This window comes from Fistularia commersonii, chromosome 22 (assembly GCF_037954325.1).
Source record: "Fistularia commersonii isolate RoL2024-O1a breed Wild chromosome 22, RoL_Fcom_v1.0, whole genome shotgun sequence".
NCBI classification, from domain to species: domain Eukaryota; kingdom Metazoa; phylum Chordata; class Actinopteri; order Syngnathiformes; family Fistulariidae; genus Fistularia; species Fistularia commersonii.
The window spans coordinates 2,603,626-2,626,133 of NC_141305.1; the positions used below are offsets into that span (position 1 = coordinate 2,603,626).

The following is a 22,508-nucleotide window of genomic DNA, read 5'->3' on the forward strand; positions in this document are numbered from 1 at the left end:
ATCATAAACACATGCAATCATTAATTCACTCATCATATAGAGACATACAAGTATTCATAAGTATTCATGTTCTAGAGACATACAGCCCTTCATTCATGTGTCATAAGAATAGAGTGTGATGAAGGCACTTGCTCATTTACATATCACGTCAATTTATGGTATCCAATTTATCTCATTAAAGTCATTTTGCGTAGAGACATGCAACCATTTATTTACTCATTCACGCATCATATAGACTTAAAATCATTCATTCACTCATTCATGTCATAGAGACGCAGCCTTTCATTCACATCCTATATGGAGACATACAATCATTCATTCATAAAAACTCGTACAACTATTTATTTACATTTTTTATAGAGACATGCAACCATTTGTTCACTCATTCACATGTCGTTTAGTGACATAAACCCTTCATTCACACCTTCATAGAATAAGGTGAGATGGAGGAAGTGTCCGGAAAAAAAGTAGAAGATGGAGCCGCATCACCATTCACTTTCATTCACGTCCGATAAAAAACAACAATAACTCATTTGCTCATTTGCATATCACGTCATATAGAGACGTAACCCCCCCCCCACATGTCTGATCAATTTATGGTCTCCAGTAAACCTCCTGCATGTGTTTGGACTATTTAGCGGCTATTTAACTGGATTCAGTGACGTGCGGTGAGGTTCCTGGCTGGTGAGGCACTGAATGATGTGCCTCACAAGAAATCAGTAACAAAAAAGAAAATAATCGCTGAGCACAAAAAATCAATCACACCCATACAGTTGCTGACAAAAAACATCATTCTTGCGAAATGTGGTTCATTGAGCAAAATTGTTAAAAATTTTACATACAGAGACAGCAAAATGGCCTTGCAGTCAGCTTTCATTGTGTAATCTATGTCGAGGCTGAACAGCCTGTTGCCTCACCGCACGTCTCAGTATTTGAACAGAAAATGTGAAAATTCAACGATTTTGAATTAAAAAACAAAACAATATAAAACTGGTGAAGTTAAATAAAAAATACCTATATAGTGCAAATCATTGCCAAATTGAATTCTTTTTGTCATTTTCCTTTTTCTTTTTCTTTCCAAGCTTGGCAGGTGAGGCACGGCCTCTCCTGCCTCCCCTGACCGCACATCACTTTCCAGGTGTGAACTGTCGCTAAGGAGAAACACATTCACAAACCCACACGGCACGTAGCGGACGTTCAGGGGATAGTTTTATTATTCTGCGCCCCGGCAACAAAAGAGTTTTGTCACAAATATCTCTAAAAAATAAAATAATAATAATAAAATAAAATAAAAAGATTTCTTGCTGGAGTCGCCACGGGATACGCGCCTGGCACGCCGTCGTGCGAACACGGGGACCTGAGAGGGATGACCCGCAACACCTCTTTCTCACTGGTTGGGATTTTACGCCGGAGGAGGAGCAGGGCTGTGCGGTACACTCAATTTTTTTTTTTTTTTTAAATTCCAAAACAACAATAATAACAATAAAATGAATAAAAAGAAAAAGAAAACAACAAGGACTGAAGACTCGTGGGCTTTTTTTTTTTTTTTTTTTTGCCGGGAAAACGTCAACATGGCGACAGGCCGGAGCAGTCAGGCAGGAGGGGGAGACAAAGAGCGTTTTTACTATTAACAGTCCGACAAAGACGTCACAAATATCTTTATTTACACGTTTTTTTACTACTTTACTATGAAAAATAATATATAAAAAACTATTAACTTGATTGTTGAGCTGCAAATGACCAGCAACCTGATTACAAAGCACCTTATGAGCGGACGCCACCGCCGTCGCTGTCAGATTATTGATCACCACCTGAAACAAGCCTCTGCGTTTTCACCCGAATGGACGATGATCCTGAACGCGACGCCGCGTCCGGTGTGTTTTTTTTACGTGTGTGTGTGTGTGTTTGCGCTTATCGTGGCGTGAGCGCGCCGCAGGTGACGCAGCACTGTCTCTGGATGGACCTGAGCGAGCAGCGACCCAGCAGCTTCAGCTTGTCGCAGAAGCGGGAGGACATGGTGTTCTTCCTGCAGGCGGGGCCTGAAAGAGAAGGACGGCGTAAAAAAAAATACACAAAAACAAAATAAAAACACCTCATGAGAAGAACTTTCCCGCGGGATGAGATGAGATGGAAATTGTTGTGCCAGAGTTTCAAGCAAAAACATAACAATAATAGATAATAGTTGGAAGGAGGGAGAGTAAGAAATACGATAAAATGCACTGCTCAAAAAAATAAAGGGAACACTTAAAAAACACAAATGAATGAAATATTCTTATGAAATACTTTGCTCTTTACACAGTTGAATGTGCTGACAACAAAATCACACAAAAATGATCAATGGAAATCAATTGTATCAACCCATGGAGGTCTGGATTAGGAATCACACTCAAAATTAAAGTGTAAAAACAAACTCCAGGCTGATCCAACTTTGATGTAATGTCCTTAAAACAAGTCCAAATGAATCTGTGTTGCTTCCTGAGTGGACACTATGATTTCACACAAGTGTGATTGACTTGGAGTCACATTGTGTTGTTCAAGCGTTCCCTTTATTTTTTTGAGCAGCATATATCTCGGATCTCGGAGGCCCTACCTGTGCCGGCCGCGCACGTGTGTGTATTGCACTTCCTGAGCGTTTCCGGTCTGGACGTCTTGTCGCAGAGGTTGCCGGGCACCGGGGCCGGGTCCCCCCCGCTCAGACAGCTGACTCGGCGCTCCTGCCGGCCTCCCCCGCAACTCGCCGAGCACTAGCACAACCACACGGGTCACGTGACCGTCGTCCGAGGGCGATTTCGCGTCGCGGTTTGGCCACGCCCTACCTGATCCCACTCCCCGGCCTCCCAGCGGGTGCAGGGCTTCAGGCTGCACGGCTCCGTGGCGTTGGGCCTCAGCGCGGAGCTGCAGCGCTGGGGCTCCGGGCAAAACACCAGCCGCTCCCTGAGGCCCTGGTCGCAGCGGCCGGAGCACTGAGGGACGCAGAGGGACGTGATGCACGCGGCGTTATAAGAAATACTCGTTTTCTCTCGGGCGTGTGCGACAGAGCAACGCGGGAGGTCTTTTCTACCCGCGGCCATCAAATTCCCTCCCCTTTCTGCATGCAGGAAACCACTCACTCCAGTGGGTTATGTTGAATTAAATTCATTACCATGTGCACTGCATTCTCCATCACGTCATGTAATGTCAGGGGTTTTAGAAGAGGTGCAATATCTTTTAAATTTACTGTCGTGTGCAATATCGCTCAATACTTTCTGAGCCGTCTGGTACAACAATCAGCAAATATCATATGTTGGAATTAAGGCAATGACATTTACATCCTGCTCATGACAACCAGAAATCTCTCTCTCTCTGTATACATATAAATATATATATATATACATGTGTAAATATATCAATAAATAAGAATTCCTCTCATGTACTCAATTTGTGCTTGACGCTTGTAATGAAGCAACTGGTCAGTAACTAACATAAAGAACAATGCACATAAGGACGATATTTAAAAAGTACCGACCATTTATTGTACTCTCATTTACTGGAGCACCAATGTCAGCTTCAGTGTTTATTAGTGTTTAAGAAATTCAAAATCATTTAGGGGGGAAAGTGAGGCCTTTTTCTTTTAGTCTCAGTTTGTATTTCCACACAGTGTGTGTGTGTGTGTGTGTGTGAGGGGGAGTAATCCCAGCAATGAAAATATAAAAATTGAGTTTATCATGCAAGATGCATCGTGGATGAAAACCTACAAGGAGCTCTGACGGTGACGAATCATGCCAAAAACTACAAACATGGCGGCTGAGACAGGAAGTAGAACCTGAGCGAGCCGCCCCGGAAGTGAGAACGTTTTGACCGACGTACCGGTCCCCATGGCGACGTGCTCCACGTCATGCAGGGCTTTTGAGGGCAGGTGAGCGAGGTGACGGGTCTGCTGGCCACGGCCTGGCAGTGGAACGGCCGCAGCGGGCGTTTGTTTTGGGAATCGACGCACTGCACGTCGCGGTACCTCCGTCCCACCCCTGAGCAGTTATCCGGACACTGCAATCAGACAGAAACACGGAAAAATATCAAAAAGGCGTGCGAAAACAGTGCAATGACGAATAACAACGACGTGTAACGACCTTGCTCCAGCCGCCGCTCTGCCAGGTCGCGCAGGGCTGCAGGTGACACGTGCGCGCCGGCTCGGGTTTCTTCGCCTTGGCGCAGTCCTGGTCGCTGCGGGAGCTGCAAACCACCGTCCTCCACACGGCGCCGATCCCGCACGTGGTCGAGCACTGGAGAAACAAAGCTTGAAACAAAGTTGCGCGTGTTTGCGTGTGTTTCCGGTCGACGACGGCGACCGCCGCTCACCTCGCTCCAGTTTCCCGTCACCCAGGACGCGTCCATGGCGGCGGGCTCTCGGGTCATCAGGTTGCTCCGGTCGGCGGCGGAGCTCTGGGAAACCTCGGGTCTCTGGCGGCCGCCTTTGGAGCGCGTGTTGGGCTTCCTGGCGGGTCCGCCGCTCTTCATTTTGACCAGCTTTTTAGTCGTCTTGGTCGCGTGCGGTTTCGCCGAACTCGTCTCCGACGCTGGGGTGGTGAGCGGGAACCGGGGCGTCTGGCGGTTATAAGGGCCGATACGGCGGGCGGAGGGGTCGCGGTACGTGGTCGTCTTCGCCGCCTGCGAGGAGACGGCGGAGGTTGTGCTGGGCGGTTCCGTCCCGCGCGGCGTCGGCGAGGTTGTTTGCGAATTATGCGTCTTCGCTGCCGGAGTGGATTTGAGATGATTCCCGCAGAATGTGCTGGTGGTGCTGCTGGTGGTGGCGGTGATGGTGCGGACGGTGCTCACGTCCAGGTCGATGATCTCCTCGTCCTCCTCCTCCACCGTCACCCTGTCTTCAACGACGTAATCATATCCGGGAGAATACAGCACCACATTTGGCGTGCTCCCCTCCTCTTCCTCCTCCTTCTCCGCTTCCGCGTCGGCCGCTTTCCCCGGATGTTTAGCCGAAGCCGGGGCTTTCCTCCCCTCGTCTTTCGCGTCTTTGCTTTTCCTGGCCACGACTTTGAAACCGAAATCGTCCGGGTCGATGATTTTGGGCGAGGTGACGTTCGGGGCCGGAGGAGACGCGGCGGTGGGGGTGAGGCTGATCTTCTTCCTGGATGTAGCGGGCGTAGCCGTGGTTTTGGTCCTCCAGGGCGCCGTGGTGGTGGAAACGGGACTCTTGGTGGTGGTGCTGCTGCTCCTTGGCGGGTAAACCCGGCGGTATTTGGGCGGGGGTCCGGGTCGCCTACGGAGACTGGGGTTGGGGCAGCTCTGCAGGGCGCACAGCGACCGGGACCGGGGCTTGGTGGCCACGTCACAGGTTCTGAGGGGTTGCACGGCACAGGTCACGGTGCGAGAGCGGACGCCGCCGCCACAGGTCACCGGGCACTGCAAGATGGAGAGAGGACGTGAAGAAAGAGCAGAGATACAAGAAGAATCCATGCGAGGAAAGAGCGGGATCACCTCCTCCCAGGGCCCGACGGCCCAGTCCTGCCCACAGGGGACGTCTCTGTTGCACGGCACCAGAGGTTTGGGTTTGAGGAGGTGCTTGCACTCCACCGGATGGAGAACCCTCTCCTCCCCTGACACCGTCCTCACGCAGAGCACCGTGCGCTTCCTCACCCCGTCGGAGCCGCAGGTGGCCGTGCACTGCTGCCAGCCTCCCACCCACCACCTGCAGAACGGAGGCGGAGGAAGCTCAAGCTCTAGCGGTCCAGGCGTCGAGCCGGGATCTGCCCGAGGGGAATTTACGAAGGTTACGCACCGAGCGGGACAATCCATATTCTTGCACTTCCTGTGTTTGTCCTCCGGTCGGATCTCCGGGTCGCACAAAGACTCGTCCACCACGCCGGTGTCGATCTGGAAGCACCGCGCCGGCTGCTGCTGCTCACCTGACGCGGGCGGAAGGTAAAACGGCGAGATGAAAGTCGGGCCGGGGAAGCCGGAGCGCCGCGGAGGCGGGGAGAATACGAAAAAAAAGGCTGGACCGACCCACTCCGCACGTGGTGCTGCAGTCGGTCCAGGCGCCGTGTCTCCACATGTAAATGGGCTCCATGATGTCGTTTCCCATGTCCGCGTTCTTCTTGACCGTGTACTCGTACTTGATACCCGGATTCTTCTCCTGAAACAGCAACTGGGAAAAAAGATGAAATATTGTTGTAAAATCCGAGTTTATAGGGAAGAAAAGATAGGAAGCTTTTATTGAATTCATGAATTCTTTATAAATACGACTTATCCTGTATGTCCTACAGACATCCAACGATTCACCTTCCCATTCACACATCTGGGTAATTGAGGGCCTCCAGTGAACCTCCTGCATGTGTTTGGACTGCAGGAGGAACCCGGAGAACCCGGAGGAACCCCACGCAGACACGGGGAGAACATGAAGACCCCACACAGAAAGGCCACCGGTGTGAATCCAACCAGGGCGCTAACCGCTGCGCCGCCCCTTTTCCGTCAAATCTAATTGACATCAGCTCTACTGTGGCTAGCGTATAGCGTAAAACCCATAAATACGTAGCGTACCTGGAGCACGATGGGCTCTTTGGTGGGCCCGGGAGCGGTGAGGTTCTCCACGTTCCCGCTGCGCTCGTAGAAGAACGTGGTACCACCTGCCTCGTACTCGCCGTTCCACTGGATTATGTAGTTGCCGTTGAGGAAGTACTCCTCGGACGCCTCGCTCCTCAGAGCCAGGAAGTTACCTGCCTCCTCGATTTCCTTTATCAGGATGTCCCGCGCCCCCATCGGTATCACCCCGACGTCCACGTACCCTAAGAGAATTGGGGGAGGGTTTTGGGGGTTGTCGGAGTCACGGAGAGGTAATGGATGGCCCACCATGGCAGCTGCAGCGCTCACATCCAGACTACCACAATTTCCCTCTGATCTTTAATAGAGCTTGGGCTCAGTCTGCGGGGCTGGGTGGCATGTGTGTGTGTGTGTGTGTGTGTGTGTTCAGTGTGGGGGGCACTGCCCTGTCTCTGTTTTTTATTGTGTGTGCATGGGGGGGGGGGGGACTATGAGTGGGTTTCTGGCGTTTTAATGATGTTTATAAGAAAATGTGTGTGTTTCTGTGTCTGTGCGACGGAGGGGGAGGTTCGCCTGTCGTCGGTCTCGGTCTTTTGAAGTCCTACACATCTGGGACGGTTATCTGCAAACACACACGGCGATGGGGCGGGGGGGGGGGGTTGCTTTTAGCATTCTAGCGCATCTTTATCCATGAAACCTGTCAGCGGCAGGTCGCGGTATAATTAGCAGAAGCTAAGAACTAGCGTTAGCGGACACGCTAGCCGGGAGACACCGGGGCTCGCAAACACACGACACCGGTCGCGGGACGAACAGCTGCGCGGTGCAGACGAGGGGGGGTTGCCATGACAACAAAGAGAAAAAAAAAAAAAAAACAACACAATGGCGTAATGTGGAGAACTTTCCGCCCGTGGGAGTGCATTTAAAATCCCGGGGTTTTTTCACAACGTGAGAAGCGTCTCGGCGCCTCGCGAGTTTCGCATTTATTGCCTTTCGAAGTCGTCAGGTGTTTTCGCACAGCTGAACGGTCCGTTCGGTCACATGTGTGTCAAAGGTGGGTTTCTGATCTGCCCGCTGGATGGAAGCAATAAGCGATAAGCATCTGTTGTCACGGAGACAACTTCAAGGTGCATTGGTCAAAGACATGCTTAAGATATGCGGTCATTTCCGCGGTTGGGCTGAATTGCCACTTTCCGAAAGGGTGACGGGAAAGAGAACCCAAGACCCTGCAGTCGGGGTGGATGTGGTTTGTGAAGAGGTGGGGTTCACCTGGAACGGCTGCCAGCCGATGTGAAAGCCAAAACCATTTACCGTAATTTCCGGACGATAAGCCGCGACTTTTTTCACGTAAACAACGATGCGGCTAATAGATGGACTAGTTTGGGTGGGGGACGCTAACGAGCTTCACGCCGCTAGAACGTTTATCCTCGTCACATCGGACCGATGAAATGACCAGGAAATTCTGAGTCCGTTCAACTCCGACATCGTAGAAGACGATTTTGGCGGTTTTAGTGCGCAGGAGGAAGCCCGAGATAGCGATCGGCTAGCCCAGGGGTCGGCAACCCATGCGGCTCTTTCGTCTTTACACTGCGGCTCCGAGTGGCTTGGGAAAATAAATTATGAATATTTAATTGAAGTGTATTTCATTTGTGTTGATTCTTTTTTTTTAACTTTTAGTTCTAAGTTGGAAGATTATTGTGATCTTGAATTATTAAATAAAATTATATTTATTATTTTTTGCCGCTCAAAATAACGTCACACTCGTGGAAGCCGGTTTACCCACCAGACGGTAAAGTCCCGATTTGCAGATGCTGTGCGCAGAAGTTCAGGAGCAGAGGTCCCGTAAACCAGGTAAAATAAATATTTGCGAAGATATTTTGCAAATATTTATTTTTTATTGTTTTCTGACACAGTGATTTTTTTCCCGATTTATTTTTAAAATTCAGGTCAAGGCTCCGCTACACGCTCGGAAAGCCCAAAGCTCAAAATGAGTTTGTTACATTAATAAAATTTAATTTTCTCCGTAATACTTTATATAAACAAGTGTGTAGTGTGTTGCTTCTGAAATTCACAAAGTGTAAAGGTAATAAAAAGCAATATATACAGTGGTACCTTTATTTTAGACGTCTAAAAGTAATTGCGGCTCCCAGTGTTTTCTTTGCCCAGGAAACCGGGTCCAAATGGCTCTTTGGGTGTTAAGGGTTGCCGACCCCTGGGCTAGCCGGTGCGGCTTATATTGAGGTGCGCTCAATAGTCCGGAAATTACGGTACATGTCTGGACGATTCAGGATCTCTCATGAACCTCCTGCATGTTTTTGGACTGCGGGAGGAACCCGGAGAACCCGAAGGAGACTCCGCAGAGAGAGGCAACCTGCGGGAATCCCACAGGGACCTTCTCGCCGTGAGGCAGCGGCGCTAACCACGACGCCCCAAATCGCCTCCGTGAAATTGATTGTATTCTGAAGTCACAAAAGGATCAGTTACAAATGGGCACATATTTTCCAAAGAAACGCAAGACCTTTCCCCTCAGACAGTGAGCCCTACCTGGATGTATCTGATATTTTTTTTATCCAAAAACAAGGGAGATGATACACACTCTGGTGTTGGTTTGTGTCACCCTGCCACCCAGCCCTGCCGGAGAATACTCTTTTGTGTGGAACTCACCGAAACCTTCCCCCTCATCAAATGACCTATAGACGGTCTCGCAGCTTGTTCCGTCACCCAAGCAGACCCCGCACCGGTCCTCCACTGCGTTTGAGTCAATGCCATAGTCACAGCCTACCTCCTGCAGGCAAAACACACAAAACCACATAAAAGTGTAACCGCAGATGCATCACTGAGTGACACTCTTTCCTCCATTATGCCGTTGCAAGCCTTGGAGATCTCATATCTTTTGCCCCCAGTCTTTTTGAGTCTCTTACCCAGCCATACTACCTTGCACACTCCGTTGACGCAGATATTTCTAGACTTGTTGTTCATGAAGCACGGCGTCCCGTCCGTCACGGCGTCCAGCATCTTCTCCGAAAAGTACTCATTGACCGGTCGACAGTGCAGCTCGCACGGAGTTACTAAAGAAATAGATACCACAGGTGAGCACAGAGGCAGTAAAATAAAGCGACAAAAGATTCTGCATAGGGCACTTTGAAACAACATGTCTCAATAAAGCAAACAAAACAGATTAATTGAAGAGCAGTGACCGCTCTATTCTCCCACGACGGACCACGAGGGACATTGCAATGAAAATGCTGCCCCCTGTTGGAAAAACATAAAACACACACACCGCACTGTTCTCTCAGATTTGAGAAAGGTATGGATCGCTACTTTAGTGATGGTAATAACCCCCTGATCTAACCTGAACCCAAATGACCGTGATTGTTCTTTTAAATCGTTCGAAACTAGTGAAAATCATCTCATGAATGCCCGCATTTACCAGAGCCCTAACCCTCGTCTTTGCCCTCACCCTTATCCTTCCCTTACTCCCAACCCAACTCTTCAACCGAAAGACAAAAAAGCCTGGGAGTGGTGCCGTTGGAAAGCCCAACCAAGCCAATGTGTAGGTAGGTCCAATGTCTTTTGTTTTATATATCATATGGTTCTTCAGATTAAGAATTATATTGAGAATAACCACTTTGATGATGTGGCTGGAACCCCCTTCCTTAACCTTAACCCTGATAAACATGCCTTTTTTTTTTTCAAATTCTTCAAAACTGGTGTCAATCTTCTAGCGAAGTCCTATCCTGGAACCGGTATCAATGGAAAGACCACATTTACCGTGGCCCAAACACTATAACTTCCCTAACTCCTAACCTAAAGCCAGACAATCTTGGAAGTAATGCCGTTGGAGAGCCAACCCAAGACAGCATGGGGGTTGGTCCATATTCCATTGCTTTATTTCATGAGGTTTTTCAGATAAAACAATTTTGAGGATCGCCGCTTCATGATGGCATAATAACCTCCCTACCTAACCTCGTTGTCATGACCGTGATTTTTTTTCAAAACCTGCCAAACTCGAGTCAATCTTCTTGTAAAATGAGTACAAATTTAGGACCAATACCAATGGAGAGTGCACATTTACCAGAGTAACCTTAGCTCTAGTCCTTGGGTGACCCATTGCCTTTCTGTTATATCTAAGTGAACTTTAGGTTACCGACCGCTTATGTGGGCGAGGTAATGAAAAGGTATGGCATTGGTCCTTTAGACCGAGACCTCGAAAGGAAGCGAATCTTTGTTGTAGAGGTGGCAAGCATATGTTGTGTCTACATGTCTCCGGTCCTTGAACGGTCACTTACAAGGGTTGGTCACTGGAATCCAAGTGTAGAGCTGGTTTTGGTAGGGCACGGTGTCGAACTCGCTGCACAGCATCTCCCTAAAGGTGGGACTTTCATTCTGACAGGGCCTTGTGTTACAAGTCCGGTAACGCTTCCTTTCCCCGGTGCAGTACTTGCCCCCGAACTCTGGCCTGTTGGAAAGGATCACACCCTCTGAGTCCCACTGGGTGGAGGATCTCAAAGAGCTGGTGGTCATGAAAGGAGTTACTACGCGGTGAAAAGCGACGTCAAGACGGCTCCTTACTTGGGGTTGTTGCACTCCCTCTCGGCAGCCTGCACTCCAGTCCCACAGGTCCTGGAGCAATGGGACCAGGTGCTCCATTGTCCCCAGCCTCCATTCACAGTCTCTGGGAGTTTGCCCACAATCACGCATTCTCCTGAGATACACCACTGGGGGAAAAATAAATCTTTCTTACGATGGGCTGAATAGCAACGGCGAGATACGTCCAGTATGGATGTGTCTGCCGAGAGACTGTAAGCGAAACCCCGTCCTTTACACGGCACAGATGCTAAAACCTACCTTCTCCGGTCCACAGCGGGTGCCATCTATGGGCGAGTCCAGTTTGGAGCGACATGAGCCGTTCACAGAACACCAAAGAATCTGGCATACATTCTGGAACACGCAACAAAAGCCACGGGTGAAGCAAGAAAAAGCCAAGAGAGCTCTTTATGCCACATTTCAGCAGGTGTTGTTTGGTGTCTTTTACACCTTACTTACATCCACCTCGGGGCAGAAGGTAGCATTTGGGCCATACTGGAGCTGGCACTGGTGGTGCGTGGTGTAGCGAACACCTAGGCGTGCCAGGGGAGTAGTAAGATCTCTCTTGGAAGGACGATCATCCAGACAGAAACCCCAACCGCGACTGAGGAAGACAAAGCCGTTGGAGTCATTTTCTTTCTTTTTTTTTTTTTCCCAAGAAGCAGAAGAAGAGAAAGGAGCCCAAAGCTTGGTACTTCCCGGCCGTCCATCAAGATCAAGTAAAATCATTTAATCCTCGAAACAGTGTTGTACGTCAACAAAGTTCAAAGGTTACGATGATTCTTAAAAATAATATAAAAAAGAACAAATTAAAAAAAAAAATGCACACACAAACAGGGGCAATAGTTGTATGCCTCAAAATAAAGAGACATACAGAGTCTATATGGTGTGTGAATGAGAGGGTGAATGGTTGTACGTCTCTAAGTAGCCCTGCGATAGATCCAGGGTGAATCCTGATGACGGGAGTAGCAGCTTAGATTTTAATGAATGAACAAAACTAGCAATCTCTTCCTTGAGCATGGTTAGAGACGTGTCAAAGATAACCTGCAATTTACAAACGCATTGCCTCCGGACAGACAACATGTTTACATCATTAAAACGCGGAATAGTTGCACTTTATATGACAGACAATTGCAGGGACGTAGGAATGAGGCCTGAACGAACCCTCCAAACGGAGGGTTGGTGGTTCGATTCCCGCCTCCTCCAGTCTGGACGTCCTTATATAATCCTACGTAAATTGAGACGGTTTACTTTCCAGGGAACAGGGACCTTCTCAAGTTGATTACTTGCAACAGATGGATGGCATAATTCGGTATGACGGGTCTTGCGGACAACCGTTCTTTACACTTTTAGTAAAATTAGCTGAGGTTGTCCACACACCCAAGACATCAGACAACTTCTAGATATACCTGTTAGCAATGTATGACTTTGATTAATTCAATGAGCCACTCCTGTTCATGAGGTTGTCAGACACCCGATATGACGATTGGAGACCAAACAAACCTTCTAGGACTTTTACGTTCTCATGTAAGAGTACACGAGTTTTCATTAGCGCAGTCCCGACCACTTATCGGGACCGTTGCGTTGAAAAGGACAGCAAGACATTGGAGGTGGCTGAATGAATGCTGAACAGTCAAGGAGCTCCATGTCAAACGGAAAATATTGTTTCCTGAATGTGAAGGCTGGAAATAAAGAACCGCAAACGGCAAAATAAACATTTGCAAACGTAGGCGTGTGAGCGCTTGGCCTCTAAAGCTCCTCCGGGTCCTTCTGACCTCTCTGGCTGTTCCTGGAATTCCTGGCCTCATTGAAATTGTGCTCGTTGCGCTTATTTGCATTGGCCTATCTTTGTAAGTTAAGTCGGACACACATCATCGCTTATGTAACCACTAAACGCCCCACCCGTTGTGATTTTCGATCACCTGGAACGTTTCCAGTGACATCTGCGCAAGCATACCTACGATACGTATCCACTCCCAGAGAGGGTGGAATTACTCTTATCATCACCATGGTTCTGCAGTTCACCCGGCTCACACACACACACACACGCTGTGTGTTCCACCAAACAGGGAAAGCACTTTGTTTACGATTTGGCCGACTGGGTTTTCGTGTCTTCGGACCAGAGCGCGAGTGAGTGCGGGGCTTACTCGAGGAAGCGTGTGATGTATTCCTTGGAGCACGGCGACCAAGTGAGAGGCGAGCTGTCGTACATCAGCTGCCTGGACATGATGAACGGATGCCTCCCTTCCAGCTCACAATCGTTCCCCTGGCCGTCATGATGAATTCCGAAGCTGCGTGCAAACACAACCGGCACAGTTTCATCGCACGTATCAGAAATTGGCAAGTATGGAGGGCTTTCGAGCACTGGCTGCGAAAAGATATCAAGACTCTGGAGATCGCTCAGGAATGGGGTCACGACAAAACTCCATGGCGGTTTACCGACTGTAGAGGCAGGACACACACACACACACACACACACACACACACCTGTGACCGATTTCGTGGGCGACGGTGAAAGCAACAGGTAGTCCTGAATCCTCGTTGATGTTGCAGCTGCGGTGCGGCTGGCACATCCCGGAAAGATGAGAGAGGCCCAGGGTCTCGCAGGGCTGGTTCATTCCAGCGCAGATGTCTTTTCTGGAAGCCAAACACACGCGAGGTAGGAATGTGGATGATTCTATGTTTTGTCACGTACAACTAACCAAATATTAACACGCTCATTCACACGTTTGGGCAATTTAGGGTCAAACGCTCCTGGGGGGTCTTGGACCTTCTTGCGGTGAAGCAGAAGGGCGAACCACTGCGCCACCTTTCGACGGTAAAACGAAGTTCTGTCGGCTACCTGGTCACCAGCACAGCCACGTCGTGGTGAGCCGGGTGAGTGTCACTCTGGGGATTGAGGTTCTTCTGCCAGGCGCAGAAACTGGACAAGGTGGTGTCTGCGTGGTGAACGATCTTCAAGCCTTTCTGCAACAAGCAGCAGAAACAAACGTCTAATATTTTAGTTCTCGTTTTTCTTCTCCTTCCTTGGACAAGATGTTCAACATGTGCGATGAAACGTCGCCGCTTACCTCCTCTGCCTGGAGGAGGATCAGTCGGACCAAGATGACATGGATGGCGTTTCCGATGCTGGCATCGTGAAAGATACCCGCCACCTGACAACGGCGACATCTTTCAGGTGTTTGCTTATTTCATCCCGAGAGCAGAAACAGCGTCGGGCGAAATGAAAACTCACCATGTTCATGATCGTGAAGATGTAGGACTCCACATTGTCGCTACCGTGATACTCAATTAATTTGGAATCCGCAACCACCATGGTCTCCACCCACCGCTCTCTGCTGACGGAGCGCCGGGAGCGGGACTGGCCCTGGTCCTGGTCCTGGTCCTGACCCTGGTCCTGGCCTCGGTCCTGCCCCCTCTGCTGCTCCCTCTCCCATTCTTCTCTCTCCTTCTCAGCCTGGACCGAGTCCGCATCTAGATCAACGAGATCCAGGAGGTCATCGGTTGCTGCACGGAAATGACCCATCAAAATCCAAGATGGCGAAACCGAAGTGACCAAAGAAAGGACCAAAAAGAAGACGCGATAACGGCAGATATGCTTCTTCTTCTTCTGCGTCTTTTCATCTTTGCCACAGCCAATCACCTTCCTCTGTTTTTGCCTCTTCCATACATCTCCTCTCTGGTCTTCCTCCACACCTGCTGCCAGGCAGTTCAAACCTTCAAACCCAGATCACCGCTGTCCCTCTTCTGTCCATGTCCAAACCATCTCAGTCTGACTTTATCTGCAGCAAATCTAACATGCGCCGTCCCTCTAAAGGACTAAATCCTGATCCTCTCCATCCTCGCTCCAGATCTTCAACTCTGGTATCAGCTTCTTCTTCTTCTTCTTCTTCTTCTTCTTTTGGCTTTTCCCTTCAGGTGTCGCCTCAGCGAGTCAACTTTCTCCATCTAACCCTATTCTCTGTATCTTCCTCTCTCACACCAACTACCTTCATATCCTCTCTCACTACGTCCATAAATCTTCTCTTTGGTCTTCCTCCAGACCTCTTGCCTGGCAGCTCCAACTCCAGCATCCGTCTACCAATATATTCACTATCTCTTCTCTGTCCATGACCCAACCATCTCAGTCTGGCTTCTCTGACCTTCTCTCCAAAACATCGAACATGTGCCGTCCCTCTGATAGACTCATTCCTGATCCTCTCCATCCTGGTCACTCCCAAAGAGAACCTCAACATCTTCATCTCTGCAACCTCTAGTTCTGCCTGCTGTCTTTTGGTCATTGTAACAGTTTCTAGTCCAAACATCATCGCTGGTCTCACCACTGTCTTGTCCACCTTTCCTTTTATTCTGGCCGATAGTCTTCTATCACATAGAACCCCTGACACTTTTCTCCACCCATTCCAACCTGCTTGGACCGTCTCTTCAACTCTTTTCCGCACTTTCCGTTGCTCTGGACTGTTGACCCTAAGTACCTGAAATCCTCCAGCGTCTTGATCTCCACTCCCTGTAGCCTCACCGCTCCACCCGAGTTCCTCTCGTTCACACACATATATTCTGTCTTGCTGCGACTAACTTTCATTCCTCTCCTTTCCAGAGCATACCTCCACCTCTCTAGATTTTCCTCTACCTGTTGTCTGCTCTCACTACAGATCACAATGTCATCCGCAAACATCATGGTCCATGGGGATTCCTGTCTACAACTCTGGTATCAGCGGATGTGCAAAAACTAGGAAAGTGACAATGGTTATTTCTTGCTTCTCAGACCATCTGCCAGAATCCCCTGCTCTCATTCCAGGAGGCTTCTGGGCCATCTGCTTCAGCCCTGCAGGACACTGACCTGAACCCAGCAGTGTCCCACCCGTCCCTGTGGACTCCTACGTCTTGTTGTGATTTAGCCGAGTTTATATTCCCGCCCCGCTTTGGTGTTCGAACTTAAAAAAATTCTTCTGATCTGACACATGAATCCTGTGGACACGCACCTTGAACTCCGCACGGGCTAGCTGCCTCTTTGCCTCCGGCGCTACGTTTCTTCCGGCGAGTCCCGGTTGCAAGTCGCGGGTAAATGACGTGCGGCTCCGGAGACCCGGCAGGTTGGCTCGGAGACCGGGCCACGGGTTCGATGAAGAACTGACCCTCCGGCAAGGAGAAGAGACCTCTCTGTTGAGAGAAACGCACACAGATACCCGTCACACCTCGACTCACCCGTTGAATTCGTCCCGCGGCCGAGCTTGTATCTCAAATCGCTCTTATATCAAATTCGATTTCTCCATTGAAATGAACTTAAATGCTATCAATCTGTTCCAGACCCTCTGTTTTGTGTCAAATGCCCATTTTCTAATCATGTTTAACAATAATAATACATTATAAAATAAATAAACTGTTTAATTAAGTGTATTAACCAGTTTGGGAAATGATTGTTTAATTTAACTTACTAGCTACACTCTTAATGCTACAATGTGCTGCTAAATGTAGCTTTCACACCTTGCTATATTTCCTGGATAAATATCTGCTCATCTTTTTTAAAATGATCAATGATGACCAGTCACGGTATCTCACCAACAATAACTTCTCCATCTCTGCATTGACAGGTGGACGGCACGCACACCTAGCTCATGTTTTTCCATGATTTTCTCAGGGCTACCTAGTAGCGGGCGGTGCGTCCGAATGTCATTAAACGCCACTTCACGGACAGGGGGCAGCCACCTCGGTGTCAAATGCTAATCGTAAATCTAGCTGCACGCTCAGATCACGGAAAACTCATAAGTTGATGCACTCTAAAGTCAAGTCTCCAAAAAAAAACAACAAAACATAAATGGTTTTACCCCGACCGGTCGAGGCAGAAGACCACCACTATAGGCAAGTGCTCACTCATTGGAGGATTTGGGGTTTTTGGACTTGATCTAGCCAGTTAGGATTTGGCACCGCATAAATAAAATCTGACAGGGCTTTACCGATAAAGTCATACTTTAGTGTTTGTTAGGGGTGCGTCGTCTGTATTTTAACAATTAAAGTGAGACAAAGGTGATTAAACCAGACACAAAATAACCACGGTGTGCTATGTTTCCTGGAGGCACTGACAGAGGTCACAAGAAGTAACCTCCCAAGACTGCCGTGTTTTGCCTTCGGCCACGGCTGAAAGGTGAGAGTGTGTCGTTTCTTTTGCGCGACCTCCCCGACGCGGTCACTCCCCCGTCGTTTCCCAACGACGTGGAAGCCATCATTACTCTCATCCCACCCTTTCACCTTCCCTTGGGCACATTCTCCGTCTCCAGCAGTGCCGCCGCCGCCGCCACCAGCAGGAGCAGCAACAGCGGCGGCAATAAAAGAGACTCATTACAAAGTATGCCGTGCATGTTCTTACTGGTGCGGCGGTTTCTGAATCGGCGAGCGCAGCTGAAGAGCCCCACAGAGACAAGTGCATAGTTACGCACTTAGACACACACACAAAAACGCGTGAAATCACACATGTTCACTTGTGCTCACAAAGGGGGGGTTCGGTCACGGTGGTAAGCTGCCTCGTTGCGAATGTGGCACGGCGTGCAGGTTTCTGTGGTGAAAGCCGGCGGGTGTGGGCGGGTTTCCAGTCCACACAAGCCCGGACCGTCCCGAGACGAACCTCTCCCTTTCCTTGTAGAGCAGCTTGAAAAGACGGCCTGGAATGAATGATTAAGGGCCAAACGTACTGAGCTTTTCTACACCGTCTAAGGAGACAAAGACACATGTGTGAAGATGGGCTCAGTGTTGCTGACCGGACAGCTGTGCCTCCAAGGGGCCATCTTGGTGTTTACTGTAGTTCAGCACATTGCAGATATCTAGGTCACCTTCACCGGCTTCTCTTGTGTCCTTAGCCCCTTTCACATTGTAAGACCTTTCTGCGGTTCCTGGGACTTTTTTTTTCAGGCAGGAAGCTGCAGAGGAACCAGGGACCAAGGAGCCCAGTTCCTAGAACCATCTGAGCTTCTTCTCTGAAGCCTGGTCTTTTTACGGTTCCATAGGAACTCATGGGTATCCGGTGATTGGCGGAACTCCTAAGCCACTCCCATTACCAGATACTTCTTGTGACCTTTTCTAAAGGACGGTTATTTTGCAACTAAATCCACAGAGCCGACGAGGAATGAAGCGACAACGAGGTCCGAGATCTTCTGACCTGCCGCTTCACAAAGGGCTTTCCAGGGCTCGTAGAGGAACATCAACATTTCCTTGAAAATAAGTGCGGAGTTAGCCAACAGCAGGGTTCGTTGGGGAGAAGATAAATACACTTGAACCCATCTAGTTATTATTCCATGAACGCCGTGGCAGCTTCCACCTCCATGTTGTCCGCATCGCCTTCCTCCTCTTCTTCTTCTTGTTCGGTGGTTTATTTTTGAAGACGGAGCTTGAGGTGCACGTCACCCTACCGTGGTCCCTGACCGCCTGTGGCTAAAAGCTCAAAAAGCTCCCCTGGAGGAGGCTACTTCCTGGAACCAAAAAGGACAGTTAGAACTTTTCTGCCTGAAAGCAGAGAGGTCTGGCTGGTGCCCCGTTCCCCCTTTTTGTTGTCTTTTCCAAACCCTCAAGAGCAAATAAAGAATTGAGAAAGTCTTCTTCTCTGACTCATGAACGCAAGCTTTGGCAAGAAGCTGTGACGGACCAACCCAACCAGCCAGTAAGCTGATATACAGTACGGACAGTCAGCTGTAGATGCTTCCAGGAGGCCCTGCCTGACACCGACAGCTGTTTTCTCTTGTGCTGCGATCCATCATCTTCACGCGTCGTGACGAGATTGTATCACCTCAAGCGGGGTAACGGTCGATGCTAAATAACCACGGTCTCTTGGTATGTTTGTCTACCGACCCCCCCCCCCCTTTCCCGTCCCATGTTATCTTCCATGTACACTGCTCAAAAAAATAAAGGGAACACTTAAAAAACACATCCTAGATCTAAATGAATGAAATATTCTTATGAAATACTTTGTTCTTTACACAGTTGAATGTGCTGACAACAAAATCACACCAAAATGATCAATGGAAATCAATTGTATCAACCCATGGAGGTCTGGATTAGGAATCACTCTCAAAATTAAAGTGTAAAAACAAACTCCGGGCTGATCCAACTTTGATGTAATGTCCTTAAAACAAGTCCAAATGAATCTGTGTTGCTTCCTGAGTGGACACTATGATTTCACACAAGTGTGATTGACTTGGAGTTACATTGTGTTGTTCAAGTGTTCCCTTTATTTTTTTGAGCAGTATATTTTCCAAAGTATCTGACGTCTATGCTGGTCCCGGCGGGAAGGAAACCAGCTGAAGGACGCCGGTTAGCGCTACGTAGCTAAGGGTGATCCTTAAAAAAAAAAAAAAAAAAAAACAGTTAGCATCCTGTCCGTCTGTGCTCATTACACCAAAACAAGCCACTTGAAAGAGTAATCTGAGGCTGTTTGTGCAAAAAAAAAAAAAAAAAAGAGGTGTTATATATGCATTTTTTTCTGCCGGCCTCTCTCTCCCCTTCCCCATTGATCCCCTCCCTCCAACCCAGAGGAAGCCTGTTTGGGCGTGAGGTGCCAGGGCCAGGGGAGGTTACCATAACACGGGTCTGTCTTCTAAATACGACGGCCATGTGGAACTGCTTTATTCCCTTTCCTGCTTCTGTGGGTTTTGCGACGCTGGCCAACTGGATCTGGGATAAAGTCTCTGCTGTTGCCCCGGAGCCTGTGACCTTTGCGGTTATTAGTGGGACAAAAAAAACAAAAAAGGAGGCGGGGGCAGAGGGTGCTCATTACTGCAATATGATTAATCACAATAATTTTTCCCTCAAACAAACTCATACAACTGCCCTTTGATGATGGCGGGTTTCACTCCATTTACTCCTTTTTCACGGGACGTTCCCGCCTGAGAGCTAATCTTCCCCTCGGAGGTCAAAAACATTATCATTTTTCGACTGCGCGGCGCAAAGAGACACGCATCCGAGTGGGGGAAAAAATAGGTCTGGACCTGCTCGTTCTCGTTTTTTTTTTTTTTTTGGGTTGTGCCTCAGGGATTCCCAAAGCCTGCGCGGACGGAGAAACAAAAGCTGTGGCTTTTCTGAAACGGAGGATTTTCCCACAGGACCGCCTTTCGTCCGATAATCCCGGACAAGTTTCACGTGACTCGCAAAGAAGTTCGGTAACGGACGATCGGTTTGAAAGACGCGACTTTGACCTGATCCTTGCAGGAAGTGTAGCGAGAGCCGACGAAAGCGCCGCGGGGCTTCGATATCACCGATCGCCGATCACTTCAAATTCTCAACTTGCGACTAATTCTTCATGTTTTCAGAGGGATTGCGAAATTAAGAGAAAACTAGGACGAGCGTTTGAGCGACGGCGATTCATGTTTTCCCGCGGGGTCGTCGCAAACGCTCCTTGTATAGTCAGCGTTATTAGCGCTAGCGGCGGGTTGCGTTCCGAGGCAGGGCACCGGCGGTCCGTCTCCTGCGGGTGAATGACCGCCAGTGCCTGCAGCAGGCGGGGTTCCCCTCCCACATCTGTCTGGCTGAGTTTTGCAGTTCAGTGGTCTTACCCCGCGGTTCCAGCTGCTATAAACCTCCTCCCACTGAAACAGAAAATCAGTGTAATAGATCACCGCGGTTTCGCTGGTAAGCTGGGAGAGAAAGGACACGCTGGAGATTTCAGGGAGGTGAGGAGGGCGGGCTCTAAATATGGTTATGTTCTCGATAGGGGGAATTTCGGGTGACATAACATCTCTTTTTGCGCAGGGTGGTGGTGGCGGCGGGGGTTACTTGGGAGCGTGCAAAAGTGGGTCGCGCCGCTTTAGTACTTGTGGGTCCTGACAGCAGGAGTTTGCGAGGCAACGCGAAGCCACGCATATATGACACGAGGCAAGACCCTGCAGGAGAGGAATTCCTGCGCTCACGCACGTTCGGCATTCCTCGCGACGACACGTGTCATCACGCCGTCGAGGACGCTCCGTAGCTTTCCCGATTGATTCGACGCGATTCGACGAGCGGAGATCTTGAACTCTGCGTGCACTGATAGAGTTCTCCGTGAGAGCTCCACATGGCGCGCATTTCTATATCGTTAAAACCCGTCACGCGTGAAGCTTCTTGAGTCGCGGAACGCGTGCGATCGGATTTGGCCGGGTGAAAAATAACTTTACGGGGCCAATTTCCTGTCTTCCCCTTCCGTCGGAGATGCGTTTGCCGTCGATAAAACGTGACAAGATTTATGAGCCGCGCTTTCCGTCTCCGGGTGGAACAAAGTAACGCAGCTCGGGGCCGCGGGGGGAAATCTGGTGCCGGTGCGAATGAATGAAAGGGGGGGTGCGAGGAAAAGGGAAACATATGAGGGAGAAAGACGAGAGAGAGAGTTTCTAGTTGGCCGAGAGGCAGCGGCTGCAGCGGGTCTGCGGGGCAGGCGTTCTGCAAATAGTGTCAGGAAGTCTTTGAAGGGGTGAACCAACAGACAGGGCACTGTCAGCCGGAGGGGTTTGCTTTCCAGCCCGCGACCGCCTCCGACAAACGGCGGCCTCCCGGGAGCTCACCCCCGTGCCCTTAGAAAAATAACTCGTCAAAAAGATACGCCGTTGGATTTGGCGGCGGTGGCGTGGAGGGGGCTCCTGCGCAAGAGCTTTCGGTGAGATGGCGTGACTCCTTACCAGTCCGTTACACGTGCTGATGGCGGCGGTTCCTCGCGCGTCGCCGGAGGCCACGGAGCCCACGAGGTGGCAGGTGTTCCCCCGGGCGAGGTGGCGATGAGTCTCGCCGCCGCTGCCGTTGCCGTTGCGCCGCTCCAGGACGTAGTCGGCGGAGACCAGGTGACGGTTCGCGGCCAGGCTGAACAACAAGGCGCGTCCCGTGTAGTTGACCTTGTAGTAGACCTGTCCCTCCGGGCCGAAAGGTCGGAGGTCACGCTTGGCTCGCTCGCCGGTGAAGTGGTGGGACAGGGAGTGGGAGACGAACCCGCCATCGGCGTCGGTCTTCACCGGGTGGATGACGGTCAGGTCCGACAAACCTGCACGCAACAAGGCGGAATCAGAGCCGGGACACTTTGTGGACATTAAAAAGCTGCAAACCGCGGCTCATCCACGACTCGTTTTGGAAACATCGGCGCACTGACCTTGTTCTGCAGAGCTGGCGAAGAGTCTGCCGGAGCCGGGGAAGCGCTCATGGCTCAGAGCGCAAACACCATGCAGAAGAAGAAGAAGAAGAAGAAGAAGAAGAAGCGGGTTCTCCTGCGACCATCGCATGGTTCACAGTCCTGCAGGGGCGGCGGCGGCGGGCGGCGGGGTTGCAGCGGCTTTGGGGGCGACCGCCGATCGGACGCCGCTCTGGGTCATGACGCGCAGCACTGGGAGCCGGATCGCCGTGCACAGGGAGAGAGGGATCCGGCTGCACGGGGAGGACGGGAGGGAGGGAGG

At 50.0% G+C, this 22,508-nt stretch overlaps 1 protein-coding gene across 1 annotated transcript; it reads right to left on the reverse strand.

Moving 5' to 3' along the window:
• Positions 1 to 334: 334 nt before the first annotated feature.
• LOC147221280 (A disintegrin and metalloproteinase with thrombospondin motifs 12-like) lies at positions 335 to 22,417 on the reverse strand. The gene is made up of 24 exons (XM_086169904.1): positions 22,208 to 22,417; positions 21,747 to 22,102; positions 16,098 to 16,275; positions 14,354 to 14,592; positions 14,190 to 14,273; positions 13,961 to 14,085; positions 13,606 to 13,755; positions 13,266 to 13,409; positions 11,578 to 11,722; positions 11,380 to 11,472; positions 11,104 to 11,249; positions 10,821 to 10,990; positions 9,466 to 9,599; positions 9,196 to 9,316; positions 6,535 to 6,779; positions 6,001 to 6,142; positions 5,774 to 5,900; positions 5,473 to 5,683; positions 4,336 to 5,397; positions 4,107 to 4,259; positions 3,847 to 4,023; positions 2,817 to 2,963; positions 2,591 to 2,744; positions 335 to 2,039 (listed from the first exon to the last, which is right to left on the reverse strand). The coding sequence occupies exons 1-24, from the start codon at positions 22,335 to 22,337 to the stop codon at positions 1,912 to 1,914; spliced, it is 4,761 nt and encodes a 1,586-aa protein (XP_086026030.1). The 5' UTR covers positions 22,338 to 22,417; the 3' UTR covers positions 335 to 1,911.
• Positions 22,418 to 22,508: the final 91 nt, after the last annotated feature.